This window comes from Miniopterus schreibersii (genome assembly GCF_964146895.1).
Source record: "Miniopterus schreibersii genome assembly, chromosome: 12".
Taxonomy (NCBI): Eukaryota; Metazoa; Chordata; class Mammalia; order Chiroptera; family Miniopteridae; genus Miniopterus; species Miniopterus schreibersii.
The window spans coordinates 35,131,439-35,148,060 of NC_138112.1; the positions used below are offsets into that span (position 1 = coordinate 35,131,439).

Below are 16,622 nucleotides of genomic sequence, written 5' to 3' on the forward strand. Positions count from 1 at the left end.
TGGCTTGTCTTTTCCACTAGCTTCTATTATATCCTCTAGTGCCCAGGTCAGAGGCCTGACACATAGTAGACACACACTAAATGTTTTAATGAATAGTACATGTAGCCATCTATAAATCTCACTTTCTTTCAATAGGAAAATATCTAATCTCTCTAAAACCTTTCTAAAATGGGACAATTGTCTTCCCCTTTTGACCACACTTATAGGCAGAAGGATGACTTTGAAAGAGTAACATCGGGGTCATATCCTTGATAAAATTTCAGGAAGTTGGTAGCCAAATATACCATTTGTACAGCACCTATGTGCTGCCACTGTGTACTAAATTTATGCTATATATACATTATTTCAGTCTTCACAATCCATGGTAGCTCTTTTTTAGCTCTTTTTTGGTAAAGAACCTGAGCCTTAGGAATTTGCCCAAGGTCACAGAGCTAGCAAATAATGAAGCCAAACTAATACAATGTGCAAGATCAGGACTAGATTTTCTTCTAAATGAACTAAAAAATGAGTTTGGCTGGAACTAAGATTTCCCACAGGGCTGAAAAAATGATGAAGGCAGCAAATAACTTGTCCATCTCAGACTATGGGTATGCAATTTTAACAATATAAACTAAAAACCAGCCTTGTTCCTGTTCAGTTTAACTGCACACACTGTTGCCATCCTGTCAAATAACAGACTCATCAGACATTCAGTTTGAAGAACTATTTTAAAACAACTTCTCAAATTTATTTAAGTCATGGGATAATATGGTCGAGTTTTGTGTAAAAAGGGGGGGAAAAAGCCACCACTTACTAAATCCTGCAGACAACTCAGAGATTAGGCAGCATATTGGACATAGTAACCACAGGATCACTATCACAGAATCTGCATTTTCCTTTCAACCAGCACCAGAGGTTTCCAATCCAAAATTTAGTTTACTAAAGATCTCAGCATAGTAATTAAAAAAAAAAAAAAGACTGAGTTGATTTTTTTTCTTTAATTTTTCATTTCAATTTAGAAAAATGACTAGAGGCAGTGACAAAAATAATCACTTAAAAGGGATTCCTCTCCAGAAATTTTGTAATAGTGCAAGTCCAGGCTTTCCATATTTTTCTCCATCCTTTTAGATTTAAAAAAGAAAGGGGTTTGGAATATGTCAACCTTTACTCAGCTTGCTACACAAAGCCTCTGCCTTTACAAGTCCTAGATGTAATGCCAGCACTCATCCCCCAAACCTCTGGGCTTAATCAAGTCCATGGGTGCCTGGCTAGAGAGCCGTAGGTGACAGCTGCTCAAGCAGCTGCTCTCAATCCAAAGTCCGTCACAATACTAACTTTAGACAGTAGATGGCTGACTGTATCACTCAGGACATACACCAGGCTAAGATGGAAAGAAGTCAGACATCCCTTGTCTGTTCATAGTGAATCACACCAGCAGCCAAGCCTGTGCTCCTTTCCCCAGAGCTCACTGTGCAGATTGCTGCCACACCACCTCCATCCATTGAGCTCATTGTCCAGCCATAATGGAAGTTGCTTAAAAATTATCACTGGAATAGATGAGTTTCCTTAAGTAACAAATGAACATATTTAATAGCAGTTTAGACCTATTAACAACTCAGTCTCTCCATTTCTCCCTAGGGAGCCTGTACTTTTAGGCAAATGGAAGGGTTAAAAATACAGAGGCGCAACATCTGTATTGTAAATGTGTGCTTTTATCTTTTCCTCATGACCTTCTTAGAAAATTGTTGTTTCTAAACATTCAGTTTCCTTAAGAAGAAATTTTACTTAACTGTTACATAATGTATGTAGGAAAAGATTTCTCTTTTTAGCATTGATTTCATTGTATGGGTTTTACTCTCTAGGTACTGACAAGGGGAAAGGGAGAAAAGGGAGGAGACAGAAATCACAAAGAGCAGTGTACAGCACACCCTGTGTCAGCAACATGACAAGCCCTCTAATACTGTCAATGCTGACTCGAAGTAATTTCTGGTGGAGTGAATACATCATTATATTTCTATTTGCGCTCAACCTGAGACTTTTCCCTAACCACTAATTGCGAGTGAAGGTCTAGAGAACTTCTGTGAAAGGGGTAAAACACAAGTCATGTGCTGGTATGTGGTCGGGTGTCAGTGTTCTTTATAATGGAGGAAAAGAGGATTACAGGGAGATTTTTGTTTCAGCCTTAGTCCAACCAAGATTTGAAAGACTTACAGAAAACGGCTTCACACAGAATGGTGTTAGTGGGGAAGGGATGATAAGGGGGAGTGGTAAACACATCCAGTGAAATTCAGGGATAAAAAAAGACCAGCACAAGCCCACAGAATACAAAGGGACAAGGAAGAGCACCCCGGGGCATAGGCAGGTCCGCTGCGGGCAGGCAGGGTGCGTGGGTTAGCCACTCAACGGCTCCAGCGATAATTCTGAAACCCGTTCAAAAGTTTTTTGGTTTTTTTTCGGAGTAAATTCTTCTCCTGGACACATCAAAGATTGTGCTTTAAAAATGTCATTAGAAGGTAACAGCTTTTTAAATATTCTTTTGCCTCATGCTCCCAGGTGATTTCTTTTTGGTTAAAAACCAGTGGTATAAACCTTTCAAGGTGGAAGAACAGTCTTCTGACATAGGTGAGGTGAGGCGCTGGATGAACTTACACAGTAAGTGAGAGTCTGTATGTCTTGGTCTTCTCCCCGACCACTCCACACCTCTGACCTAACAGAGATGGCAGTTCATTTCCTCTGGAAGAAGCCAGTAATGGACACTTGTCTATTGGCTTTGCCCAGGGCAGCAGCCCCTTTCTTGGGGCCCTTTCGTTCCTCTTTGGGCTCTTTCTTTACAGTCATTGCTGGGGGTCTGTGCATAGAAGATGTCTTCATCTTAAGTTCTTCTTCACTATCTGTGCAGGATTCACTCTCGTAGACTTTTTCAGTCACTGGTAGAATAAGGAAAAAAAATGGAACATGAGTGGATCAAGTCAATTAGATCACAGTTCTATCACGAGAATGAGATGTCTTGTTCACCCAGTTCCCCTCAGACCCTATGATCAAGGAAGGTGTGCTCATCTACCGAAGTGTCCTCCCACTGGGAGATCGGGTCCAGCCCCGGGCATCTTGAGCTCACGCAGCCTCCAGCTGGGGCTCAGCATCAGCCTTCATCCTTACTCCCTCACTGCCGTGCCCCACGTCTTTAAATGGGCCTTTATCATTTCACCGCCCAAATTCGGCATTTGGGTTCTGCTCTAGTTAATTTCTTGAGCTCTTATCGGTGCCTGCCTATTTCCACTGCTCGTTTTCCTGGTCTTAATCTCTGCTCTATTTGCCAGTTTCAATCCTGTCTAGCCAGGGCAATGGACCCTCTTACTAGCTCTATCCTGATGTCACTCACTCTCTGCACATCCTAAGTACAGAGAATTGGAGATTAGTGACTCAATTGTTCGGTTCTTAGTTTTGAATGACTGCAAATTAACCCAAGATTTACTAGTGGTCTACATCATGAATATAACTGTCCCAAGCAAACTTTATCAGATGACAAACTTGGTAGTTTTAAGGAAGGACCATGATACAATGAGAAACATAGTTACTAATACCCTTACTCCCTATCAGCCTAAGGCATATTTTACTTTTTCCCCTGCCAATAAAACTCACTAAAACCTGCCTAATGAACACTTTGAAAAGCATTCTACTAGTGAGCAGTCGTTATAAGGAAGCACCAAAGGGCACAGACAATGGTTCCCAACAATGATGTTACAGAAGTGATGAGGGTGTCTCTCCAATATTACTGCAGTGCATACACCAACCACAAGAACCAGAACAATGCCACCTTCCTGTGACTTTAGAGAGCTGAGGCAGCTGTATAACCAATGTCATCTAAATTCTTTCTCAGACTTCCTGGTTGCAGCAAATGATAGAGAAACAGTAAAGAAAAACATCTTTTCTTAGTTGAATAGAATAACCCAATATGCATAATAAATGCTCAGATGATTAAAGTAAAAGGTATTTTTCCCATTTAAAAACAATGCCAGTCTTAAGCTCTTAATTATTGATCATTTCTCTCTAATAACATATATCAGTCAAATTGTTCTAGAGGTATAGGCATTGGAATTAAATATATATAAATGTCAGACTAGGTATTAGAACATAGATAATTTCAAACTTTAATGTGCACCAGAATCACTTGGAAGGCTTGTTAAAACACAGATTGCTGGGCTCTATTTCCAGAGTTTCACAGTCACTAGGTCTGAGGTGGACCTAAGCATTTGCTTTCCTAACATGTCTGGGGAACTCACCTTGAGAGTCACCCCCGCCGCCCCGCCTTCATAAAATGGAGATCACACTGCCTCACAGAATGTAGAAGTACACCTAGTAATCTCTGGCAAGCACCCTTCCGTGCTGTTTCTCCCTCACAATGGGCCAGCTGAAGGTCAACTGGCTACTGCCACTGCAGCGCTCCTTCACCTTATTCCCTCCAGCGCCATTAGGCTGCATAACTAACAGTCCCCTCCCTAAGGGTTCCCAGGATTCCGCATTACTTTCAAGAGCCTAGAATTTACTTTGCTGACTCTTGCAAACTGAGAAGCTGAAAACACTGATAAGCGTTTAAATACGTATTAAGTGTTCTCAAAGGCCTTCCTACTCAACTTTGCTCCACAGACCAGAGGGCATTAGAATCTCCCATGAGCTCATTAGAAATCTAGACACTCAGGTTCTACTGAATCAGAATCTGAATTTTAGCAAGATCTTCAAGTAATGCATATACTCAGCAAAGTTTGAGAAATGTTGCTCCAAAATACTTAGGGAATTTCCTTGAGACACATATCAGTTCAGCAATTACGATCCCACCTTATATGCAACTTCAAAAGCACATGTAACTGGAATATTGGAAAAAAATTATGAGCTGGCTATTAGCATCTCAAAGTCTGAGGGAAGTCTGAAGAGCCACCTATCGACACAGAAAAGAAACGACTTACTACTAATTGGTGGTATAGACTTGCTTCTTCATAAGCTATACTCTGTATTCAAATGGCAGCATGTCTAAAATATTAAATTCCAGCATCAATTACTTCATTCTCTCATTACTTATTATTGAAATCACTGGTTGTCGCAGTTCCAGTTTTGTGCAATGCATTGCTTGGGGGGTGGGAGGCTGTTAGAAACCAGTCAGGGCAGCACCAACAAAGTTTCTTAAGCAGCACACTTAGTATATCTTACGAGCTAAAAGGAACACTTTCTATATTCAAAGCTGTAGCTATTTCAAACTACAGAACAAAGGAGATTTCAACTTAAAAATACAGGATCTTTATTTTAACTAAATAACATGCCACTTTCCTAGGATGCCACTTAAAAAGTCCCAGTTTGAAAAAAATAACTAAAAAGGTCCAGTTTACATGAGTAACATCAGAATTCTTTTCCATCAACTGTTTTGCTTTAGAAATCCACCTTGTTCAGAAGTCCACCACAAACTTATCTCAGGGGCCCAACTCCCCTGCAACAAACTCACAGAAAGGAAAAGATCAGCTTTTTAAACCCACAGACCAACTCTGATCCAGCACAGGACAGGGCAAGACCTCTGTGCTGATATATCTGGAACAGTCTGAGCAGAGAGGAAAGCAGAACTCTTTTGTTGGTAACGGGAGCCAAGATTCATTAGGTTGAGCTTGGACTAAAAACCTTTAAAAAAAAAAAAAAAACACACACACAAAAAACTGCTATGTGAGCACAGTTTTCACTGCTGCATCCAAGGCTCTTATTAGTCCTGTCTGGAGTCAGGACTGCAAAAGGTCCACATCCCCACCTGGCCAAAACTTGAGTACTGTGTTTTGAACAAAACAATAGGTAATTAGCCACATTCCCAATGAACTCTCACAAAGATATAGTTGACATTTTTCTTTTGGGGTAGAAGGAGAAAAAAACTAGCACTGATGTTTTTGTCCTCTTATTCTTTTTTTAACTATAAGAAATTCAACAGAAAATACATATATTACCACCAACAGTCAAACTAAGAGGCTTGAAAATGCACTATTAGAAGACTCAAAACAGACTACTACTCAAAGTCCAGAATTCATAGGCTCACAATAAATTTGACACTGAAAAGACAGAACTTCCACATGTAAGGAATTTTATTCCCCAATCATATGCTAAATTAAAATGTCAGGCCTTTTCAGAGGAGTGGGAAGTGGGGAGTAATGGGACAAGGCTCACAACTGACAAGATGTCTTCACTAGTTTTAACAACCTCAATGCCTAGAAAAAACTGGTTCTTCAATCAATACTTTTAAGACAAAAATTTAAATAAGGAAAGCCAAGAAAGAAGAAAAAATATTTCTCTAGGACAGCCATGTTGTAGCAGGTGCCACAGAAAAGAAGAAACAATTATGGGCTAATCCAATTAACAAGAGGTTTTAGAGGCTCAACCAACAACTCTTTCAAATACAGAAATATAATACCAGGATCTGAGCATCCCATCAGGCCTCCAGGCCAAATCCTAAATGCCCCACAGAAGTCTGGTTCAATTGTGGGAAAGGTACAACAAGCTAAAACATGGCTGAATAACCCAATGACTCAAAGCCTGAATTATTTTTCTAAAATATTAAATATGCTTTTCCAGTTATATTGAGATATAAAGTACACCACTGTATAAGTTTAAGATGTACAGCATAATAGTTTGACTTAAATATACTGTGAAATGATAACTGCTATAAGTTTAGTTAGTAGGTAGCATCCATCATCTCACATAAATACAGAAAGCAAAAGAAAAAAATAATTTTTCCTTGTGAAGATAACTCTTCAGATATACTCTCATTACTGTGATATATATCATACAACAGTGTTAACTACAGGCATCATGCTGTACATATATCCCTAGTGCTTTTTTATCTTGTAAGTAGACCACCTTTTTCCTATTCCCCCTGCCTCTGGTAACCACAAATCCGATCCCTTTGAGTTGTTTAGGTTCCACATGGGAAAGAGATCATACAGTATTTGTCTTTCTCTATCTGATTACCCTCAAGGTCCATCCATGTTGTTACACATGGCAGGATTTGTTTTTTTATGACTGAATAATATTCTATATACATACTTCTTTATTCTTTCATTCACTTACAGACACTTAGGTTGTTTCAAAGCCTAAATTCTGTTCCCCTCTAGGCCTGCATAAAAAGCACATATTTTTACCTAACATGGCTTACAAATACGAGACATTAAGAAAGTGATTTGGAAGACTCAAACGTCTCTGAAGAACAAATGGGACAAAATACCAAAGACTCATGACATTCTCTTCAGTCTAATCATCTGTAGAAGCTTCTTTTCCACTATTCAAATGTATAAAACAACCATTCTAAAAAAACAAATGTTTATCAACATCTACGAAAACATCTTAGGTTGGTATTGTGACTTCCATCTTGAAAGTGTTTTTAGATATATTTCCTCACCTGCATCTTCGCAACAACCCCACATGTAGGCAAAATGGAAATTTTACCTCCATTCCATCAATCAAGAAACTCACCACCAGAGGTGACAATCTTCATCTAAGATCTCAAAGCTTATTTGTATAGTGTATGGCCCAATCAAGAACTAGGTGTTCTAACTTTAGTTGTAGTGGTCTCTATACCGTGCTACTCAAAGTGTGGGCCACAGACAAGGAGCGAGGCACCACTTGGGGGTAAGTCACATGCACATTAAAGTTTGAGGCACGCTGCTCTATAAAGGATTATGGTGCCTCTCTGTGGTAATAACTCTCTCTCTGGATTTGGAGCCAAAATTTTTTCTTACCTATGCAGCCTTCATCATCCACATAGGTTTTAGATTTCAGCACACGCTTTCGTTTTCTTTTATTTTCTCCACTTAAGCTCTAAAAGATCAGAGAAAGATCAGAGGTTATAACATTAAGGTGACCAATAAAACTACAGGGGGGAAAAAGCTTTTTAATTTATAACAATAAGCCTCCAATGTTCCATGATGATAAGCTGAACGAGGGATTCTACACATTTCCTTTTAGAGGACCAGCCCTCCCACACAGGTAAGTGATGCTCAAGCTAAAGTAACATGTTGAGCAAACATTTGTGTTCATTCAGCAACATACTTTTGTTAAGTAGTGCAGGCACCGTGGGTTAAAAAGACCAACAGGATAAGAACCTTTGTGGAGAAGACAGACAGGAAAACAGACCATTTTGATAAGGGCTTTCCCTGTGTGCTCCCATAATACCTGGCAGGCAGGCAGGCAGGGCAGAGGAGGGTATTATGGGAGCACACAGGGAAAGCCCCTAAACAGACCAGAAGTTTCCACAACATCTGCTCTTGCTGTAAATACTTGCTATTTTAGCCTTGACACTGCAACATATGTCCATCTAATTTAGTTTCAGACTGGTATTACTTTCCTTTTATCCCCACTGGTCTTTAATCCTATTTGCTCTTCAGCTAATGAAATCAATACAAAATTTAAATGAGCCTTAATACAATGAATTAAGGAAAAATGATAGTTATATAGGAAAAAGAAACTTGTCAGCAACCCTCTTCTCAACTCTTTATTATCTACACTAATAGATGTAGACAGGGTACAGCTAGAGATCACTCAAAACTACATTTCCCCATTGGTTGCCCGTTTTTCTCATCCAGCCCTTTTCCAGAAGAGTAACCAAATGCATAAGTTGTTTGTTCTCTTTCACACACTTTGCTCTGATGCAGGCAAGACCTCATTTTGTATAATTCCAACGGGATTTGGGTAGCACAGCAGCCCTGATGCTGGAAGTCATGGAAAACAAAACAGCTCCCAGGATTCGCCTCTGCAACCTTCCTGAAACTTTGACCTATAGCTGAAATCTCACTTCAGGTGAGAAGGAAGACCTATAGGAGACCTATAGGAGAGCAGAATGAGACAAGAGCCCTCTACTGGCATTTGTGAAGTATACAGCAGAGAATGGATTTAACATAGTTTTAGGTCCTTGGGTGAAAAAACACACAGAAAGGCAACCATTCCAGTAAAGTTGTACCTGGACAGAAGGAGGCTCTGGTTCAGTCTCCGGCACTGGTTCAGGAGGTGGAGATGCAGGAGGAGGTGGGGATGGTGACTCAGCTTCATAAACCCCAGGAGAATCTGGTATGACTGAAATTATAAAACAAGCTTAGATAAGAGAACAGTATCTAGTACATCGCCTTCTCCACTGGCTAAGTTCCCATGTCCAGCAAAGGACATTTTGCAGGCAGTAATTCATGACAACCAAGGACTCTGCAGTTACATATGTCTACACATATATATCTTTAAAATATACATCTTATTAATTTTATACCAAAAAAAATTAGAGAATCAAGAATTATTAGAGCTAGAATGTACCTTGGAGATAATCTTAGCTAAACCTTTTATGTTACAGATAAGTTAGGGTATGAAGTTGTTTTTTAAATATCCACTGATCACCCACTACGAGTCATGTATATCACTAATACTGTTTCACTTTATCCTCACAACAACCCAAGAGACAAATATTATTATTCACACATTAGAATCGAGTAAACAGAGGTTCAGAGAGGTTAACTTGACAAGGTCACAGAGCCTGCAACTGAGGCAGAAGATTTTAAACCCAAGTCAGTTTGATTCTTCAGCTTTACTACTCCAACTATCCCATGCTGCCTTACCATTCAGGACCAGACATTTTCTCTTAACATCAAGTAAGTGGATAATCTCAGATTATACCAAATGCTCCTTGCCAGAATCTTTGTGGTTGTGGTCTAAGGATTATTTGCAATCACCTGAGATGTTTGTTAGACTGAAATTTTCCAGCTAATGTTAAGAGCATAAACTTTAGGGGCAGGAGAAATCATCTTTGAAGTGATCACAATTATAGCTCTAACAACTAAGACCTGCTTAATAGATTGTATGGGAACTATTTCTAGTGATTGCCCCACTGATGAGGCTTGTTTTGCTACACTGAGAACACTTTTAGGAAACAAACATTGCTATAGAAGTGATACCTCCCGAGACGAGAGCACCACCAAGGGGATCCCATCATTTCCAAATAGTTCCAGAAACAGTGGTCTTAGTATGAGGCCCATGAGAGATATGAAAATCCTCAGCTGACCTATTGCTTAATCACCACAAAGAAACTGCTGGTCAAAGGACTGGGTAGCTGCTTAGCCACACCTGCTTCTGAATCTCCTGGCTGTATTCAAATTCTTAGCACAAGTCTTGAATCTGAAATCTTCCCAGCTGATTAGGTCAGTGTTAAATATTATGACAGTGGAGGGTTCAAGGCCAAATGACCTAAAGAGGTGAAGCAGAACAAGAGCCAGAACAAAACAATAAATTATACACTTCAAGTATGAAATGGGCCCCAAAACTTTATAAGCTCTGGGACACAAGAAACAGACACATAAAAAAAAAAGTGGTCCAGTTATTAACCCAGCTCTGGGAGGACAGAACCTGATGGGCGCTCCAGCAAGCAAAAGTTAAACTACAGAACCAAGAACGCTTTTTTCCAAGCTATTAAGCTGTGTCAGAATGTGTTTCAGTGATAGGAGAAAAGTTTATGCAGTGAGGAAGCCAAAGAAAAGGAATTCTGAGTGCTCACAGTAATAAACTCAGGAGTACTTACTCTATTTCCAGTTCTATAACCACCTGACTTAACGAAGGAAAACACTTAATCCTAGCGGCACCCTCTAAGACCCCCTTTTCCACTGCACTATATGAAACTATCTAGATTCCCCCTCCAGACTCTAAGCTCCATAGAGGCATAGGTACCATGACTTCCCTAGCACTGAACACAGTAACAATATATTTTTTTAAATAAAGGAAAACAATCATTTTTGGAACTAAATTTGGGGTGAGGCGCTTCTTGGTCAAGAAAGATCCAACATATACCTCCCTCTCTACACATCCCCAGAGAGAAACATTATCATGATAAAGGAGTGAAATGTAAGTTCCCCCACCCCATGCCAAGGAAGAGAACGGAAGAGGAGCCAAGAGCTCTTGATAAGAAATTTCAACAAATCCCTGAAAGATGGAAGGTAGATGGGAAAAAGTTGACAAGAGAAGCACCAATCAATTAGATGAGTCAGATAGGAGAGGTTACTATCTATTATAAAACTTCTGGAAAAAACAAAAAAACCTTCTGTTTTATCTGATTTTTGAATTTGTATATAGGGGTTTTTTTTAAATAAAATATTTTAAGAAAAAAGGGAGGAGAAACAAGATGATGGCGTAGGTAACAGCTGCACCCGCCGCCTCCCACAACCACTCAAAGCCTCCTGAAATCTGGCTGAACAGAAGCCCTGCAACCAGGGAACTGAAGAAGCACCCAGACCGGTAGGAGGGGCGGAAATGGGGAGACGTGGGTGGATCGGGGCTGGATCCTGGAGACAGGGCCGTGGGCCCACACCCAGTGCTGCGGTTTAAGCCTGGAGAGACATCTCCCTGGTGGAGGTTTCCCAGAGGAGTGAGGGGTCCCAGCCCCACAGGAGGCCCCCAGCCCAGGGCTCCAGGGCCAGGAAGAGAAGTACCCACAGCTTCGGGCTGTGAAAACCAGCAGGGACTGTCGCTGAGGGTCATGGAGGCTGTGAGAGCCCCAGGCTTTCCTCTTGAAGGGCCCGCTCACGGACTCGGATGTGCTCCCTCTGAGCCCCAGCGCCAGGCAGCAGCTGGAAAAGACCTGGGACAATTTTGGAGGAGCTAACCTGCCTGAAATCAGGGCGAGAGCTGGAGGGGCAGCTTTCTCCCAGGCAGAAGAGCTGGCAGAGGCCATGGCTCCTTTGGCGAGTCCTTCCCATGCACAGCCGGCAGGCAGGTGGGATATTTGAATCTCCAGCACCTGACTCACACCTTTGGCCCCACCCCAGTGATTCCTGGAGGCCCCACCCCTCCCTACCTGGAGGCTCAAGCCATTTCCAGTGGCTTTTCTGTGCAAGTGGCCTCTCGAGCCTCATGCTTAGGACTTTCCTAAAATCTCTCAAACAAGCAGCAGCGTGCCCCATACGGCTTGATAAGTGGCCCAGGCCTGGCACTAGCAGCAGCCTGCATTGGCTCATAGCTTGGCCGCTCCTGGACACCTCCAAGCCCAGCACAAGTAGCAGCCAACTACGGTTTGCTGAGTAGCTCATGCTGGGTGGCCCTGGGCAAGGCACTGGCACAGGCTGACTTTGCACCTCCCAGGAGGCTCCAAAGACAGTGCACCTGGTGGTCAGACTCAACCACGCAGGATTACAACCCTACCACATCCACGAGTGACACACTCAAGGGCGCACTTGGTGAACATCAAAGCCCCACTGAAGTAAATTCTGCTCCACAGGGGTATCTCCAGCACAGCAGCTCTTTGGCTGTAGTTGCAGCTGGTCCTCACAGCTGATTGGCCAGGGGGCCAATTCCTCCCAGTGACACCAACAGCAACCAAGGCTCAACTACAACAGGACAGTGCACACAGCCCACACAGGGGAGCACCTAGAAGGCCCAGCTCAGGTGACTGGGGAGGCTGAGCCACTGGATCCTACAGGACACCTACTACACAAAGCCACTCTACAAATTCCAGGAGACATAGCAGCTAATACATAGAAACAAACACCTGGAAGCAGCCAAAATGTGGAGGCAAAGAAACATATCACAAAGGAAAGAACAGAAAAAATCTCTAGAAGAGGAACTAAATGAAATAGATCCAAGCAAGCTAACAGATACAGAGTTCAGAATTTTATTTATAAGGATGTTTAAGCTGACTATTAGGGAAATAACTGAGAAAATCAATAACACAATAAAGTAGCAATTTGAAATGAAGGCTGCACAAACTGAAATGAAGAATAATTTATAGGGAATCAACAGTAGAGTAGAGGATGCTGAGAATCAAATCAGCAATTTGGAACATGAGGAAACAACACCCAACCAGAAGAACAAAAAGCAAGAAGAATCCCAAAATATTGAGATATTGAGATAACATATGGAGCCTCTGGGACAACTTCAAGAGGCCCAACATTCGTATTATTGGGGTGCCAGAAGGAGAAGAAAGAGAGCAAGAAATTGAAAACCTATTTGAAAAAAATAATTACAGAAAATTTCGCCTACCTGGGAAAAGAAATAGACTTACAAGTTGAGGAAGCACAGAGGGTCCCAAACAAGAGGAACCCAAAGAGACCCACAGCAAGACGCATCATAATTAAAATGCCAAAGGTTAAAGACAAAGAGAGGATCTTAAAAGCAGCAAGAGAAAAGCATTAGTTACCTACAAGGGAGCACCAATACAACTGTCAGCTGATTTCTCAACAGAAACCTTGCAGGCCAGAAGGGAGTGGCAAGAAATATTCAAAATGATAAAAAACACAGAACTACAACTAAGATTGCTCTACCCAGCAAAGCTATCATTTAGAATTGAAGGTCAAATAAAGAGCTTCACAGATAAGAAAAGGCTAAAGGAGTTCATCACCACCAGACCAACACTACAGGAAAACTTGAAGAAGCTAATGAACAAAAGAATCTGACAAACTAAATAGATCCAGAGACACTGACGCATGCAACAGACGATCATATTTCAGAGGAAAGAGGGAAGGGTGGGTGGAGAGTGGGAAGAGATTAACCAAAGAAGTTACATGCATATATGCATAACCCATGGACACAGTCAATTACGGGGTGAAGGCCTGGGGAGGGAGTGGGAGCGAGGTGGAGGGGGTCAGTTGGGGGGGGGGGAATGGGATACCTGTAATACTCTCAACAATAAAGATAAATTTTAATTAATTAATTAATTAAAAAAGAAAAAAGATAGGGAAAACAACTAGAATTTTCTGGACGTTACAACCATTCATTCATTTTCATAATAACCCCACAAAGTCATTACTATCTCTATTATTTCTGTTTTAAACAAGTAAGGTTTGCCCTATCCCATTTGGTTCAGTGGTTAGAATGTTGGCCTGCAGACTGAAGAGTGCCGGTTGAATTCTGGCCAAGGGAATGTACCTCGGTTACAGGCTGGATCCCCCGCCCCAGTAGGGGCACCTGCAGGAGGCAACCAATCAGTGTGTCTCACATCGATGTCTCTCCCCCCCCCCCCACTCTCTCTGAAAAGCAATGGAAAAAATATTCTCGGGTGAGGATTAAAAAAAAAAAAAAATTAAACAACTGAGGTTCATTCAAAGACATTAAAAACACAAACACGCCCACATTCATGCTAGAATCCAAGTCTGTCTGCCTTAGTCTTTATTATCAAGCCTTGCATTCTCCCTCAATATACTTTTAGTAACATAAGCATATGGAATGTTTGATGTACTGGTATAATTTATTTTTCCTTATTTATTTTTAATCCTCACCAGAGAATATGTTGTTATCGATTTTAGTTCTCACAGTGATGTGAAAAGGAAACATCAATCAGTTGCCTTTTGTATGCACTCCAACCAGATCGAACCCACAACCTGGGTATGTGCCCTGACCAGGAATTGAACCCACAACCTTTTGGTATACAGGACAACACTCCAGCCAACCGAGCCACACCAGCTAGGGTGCACTGGTGTAACTTAAATACAGGGTGGGGTAAAAGTAGGTTTACAGTTGTGAGTGTGTGAAAAGAGTTTATTCTTATTATTGTATTATTTTCCATACAAACAATTGTAAACCTACTTTTGCTCCACCCTGTATATCTGTAACAGTTTGCAGTTTTTCAGATGAAAAACACTCAAGTAGTGAAATATCACCTTCCCCAGGAAAGCACCCTTTGTTGGGAGCAGATAAGACTGTGGTAAAACTAATTTCAGGGATCCAGCAAGATAACCACTGTTTATCAGAGTTTTCTGGCAGAGATTGTTAATTAGAATTCTTGGAAATCATTCACAGCTTCCTAGGAAATTTTTTTACTACCTATCTTAACCTTCAAAAGGAGGGTCATTTGCTTAACATTCTCTATAAGCAATCTACAAGGACTGAAAATGTTTAGCAAAAGCAAACATATTAGTTAAAACTATTTCTTCCTAGCAGTGTATAGTTCTTAATGTTACTTCTTTCTGGGTCCAGCCTTTTCTTGCTTTACAAAGAGCATATATAGAATTGCTAAAGGTGCTGATCTGCCAGGGAGGGAAGAAAGGATAGTCTCTTAGTAAAGAGTTAAGGATGTGAGGCTGGGAATTTTCTGAGAGAAGGTACTAGGTACATATTTACTATTGGTACTTATTGACCACCTCAACGAGAAAATGGGGTAACAACAAAAACCTAGTCTGTGTCAAGCACTGTCCTGGCACTTTTGCCACATCATCTTATTTGGTGTTCATAAAAAGCCTACACAGTTTCTAATAATATCTCCATTTTAGAGATGAGAAAACAAGGAATTGAAGAAGTTAAGTAATCTGTCTAAAGTGTCACACAGTAAGTGGTAGAGGTAAAATTTAAACTCAGTCTGTCTGACTCCAAAGCCCCTGCCATAAAATCCACTCTTGCTGCTCATTTGCTAATTTCAAGCTTAAAATGGCATACTAAACTAATAGCACATATTCAGTGTAACAGGAATAAAACAATAATAGATTAGAGACTGTGGAAAGGTTTAAAATAAAATCCCAATGGCTTTGAGACAAAGAAATTTAGGAGTAAAATGGCCATGGTTTATAAATTTAGTCAGATGCCAAAAATTATCTTTGCCAGAAAAAAAAATCTGAGAGCCTCTGCTTTATATCATCTGTTACTATAGGTTGTCCATCTCTATCACATTTCTTCTTGCTCCTTTCCAAACTAAATAACCTCACTCATATTTCAAATCACCCATGGGTATAATTGTTGTGGGCTAAGGATCAGAATCACAGAGATTATTTCAAAAGTATGCAATGAGTGCTCAATCAACCACAGTAATTCCTGACTTAGAGCTGACTCCTTCACTAATACTACAGTATCTAGTTTCCCTTTTTAATGTACATTAGGCTCATGGCTTCAAAGACTTTTCCAGAATCTTCCCCAAGTTCTTTTCCTGGATGGAAATAGGGAAGACTGTTTCAATTAACACATATTCCCTAAGTTACTTCCTAATTATTTTCCCATGTGTCTGCATAGAGTTGTCTCTATTTTCTCAACTCTTAATTGGTCAGAATGTTCCTTGATGGTTGTTTCATCAACACACTTGGGAATTTTCCTTTAAGTAGTCATGGTTAAAGCATTTTTTTAATAATATCTTTTTCTTGGTAAATATGTTGTTTTTAGTGATTTCAGAGAGAAGAAGGGAGAGAGAAACAACAATGATGAGAAAGAGTCATTGATCGGCTGCCTCCTGCACACACCTCACTGGGGATTGAAACCCAGGTATGTGCCCTGACTGGAAATCGAACTGTGATCTCCTGGATCACAGGTTGATGCTCAACCACTGAGCCATGCCAGCTGGGCCAAAGCATTTTGATAAATGACATGGAATGAGTATATAGCAACTGCCCCTCTGAGATGCCCACAATGCCTTCTCCTTACCCATTCCAAGGATTCATTAAAAACCATGGCTCTGGTGGGCACTGTACGTCTCACAGGATAGAGGCCATAACTTTAACATATAAGCATAACTAGGGGGATCTAAATCCATGGAAGAGTCAAAGATGTACCTCTGTCTTAACCAGATTCAACCTTTTGTAAAATTTCTTAGGTCTATTCCTTTCTTTTGCATTACTGTCATCTATACAGAAATTTTTTTTCCACTCAAAAGCAGGGGATATGTTTGACCTAATACCCCCTTT

The 16,622-nt window shown here is 40.8% G+C and overlaps 1 protein-coding gene across 2 annotated transcripts in view; it reads right to left on the minus strand.

Annotated features, from left to right (window-relative positions):
* Positions 1 to 693: 693 nt before the first annotated feature.
* The window catches only part of POLD3 (DNA polymerase delta 3, accessory subunit), a 55,707-nt gene continuing 39,778 nt past the window's right edge, over positions 694 to 16,622 (minus strand). For both annotated transcript variants that reach the window (XM_081154802.1, XM_081154803.1), the window contains exons 10-12: positions 8,957 to 9,069; positions 7,740 to 7,818; positions 694 to 2,906 (exon numbers count right to left, since the gene is read on the minus strand). In XM_081154802.1, coding sequence (XP_081010928.1) covers positions 2,704 to 2,906; positions 7,740 to 7,818; positions 8,957 to 9,069 — 395 coding nt within the window. In that variant the 3' untranslated portion in view covers positions 694 to 2,703. The remainder of the gene's footprint in view (positions 2,907 to 7,739; positions 7,819 to 8,956; positions 9,070 to 16,622) is intronic.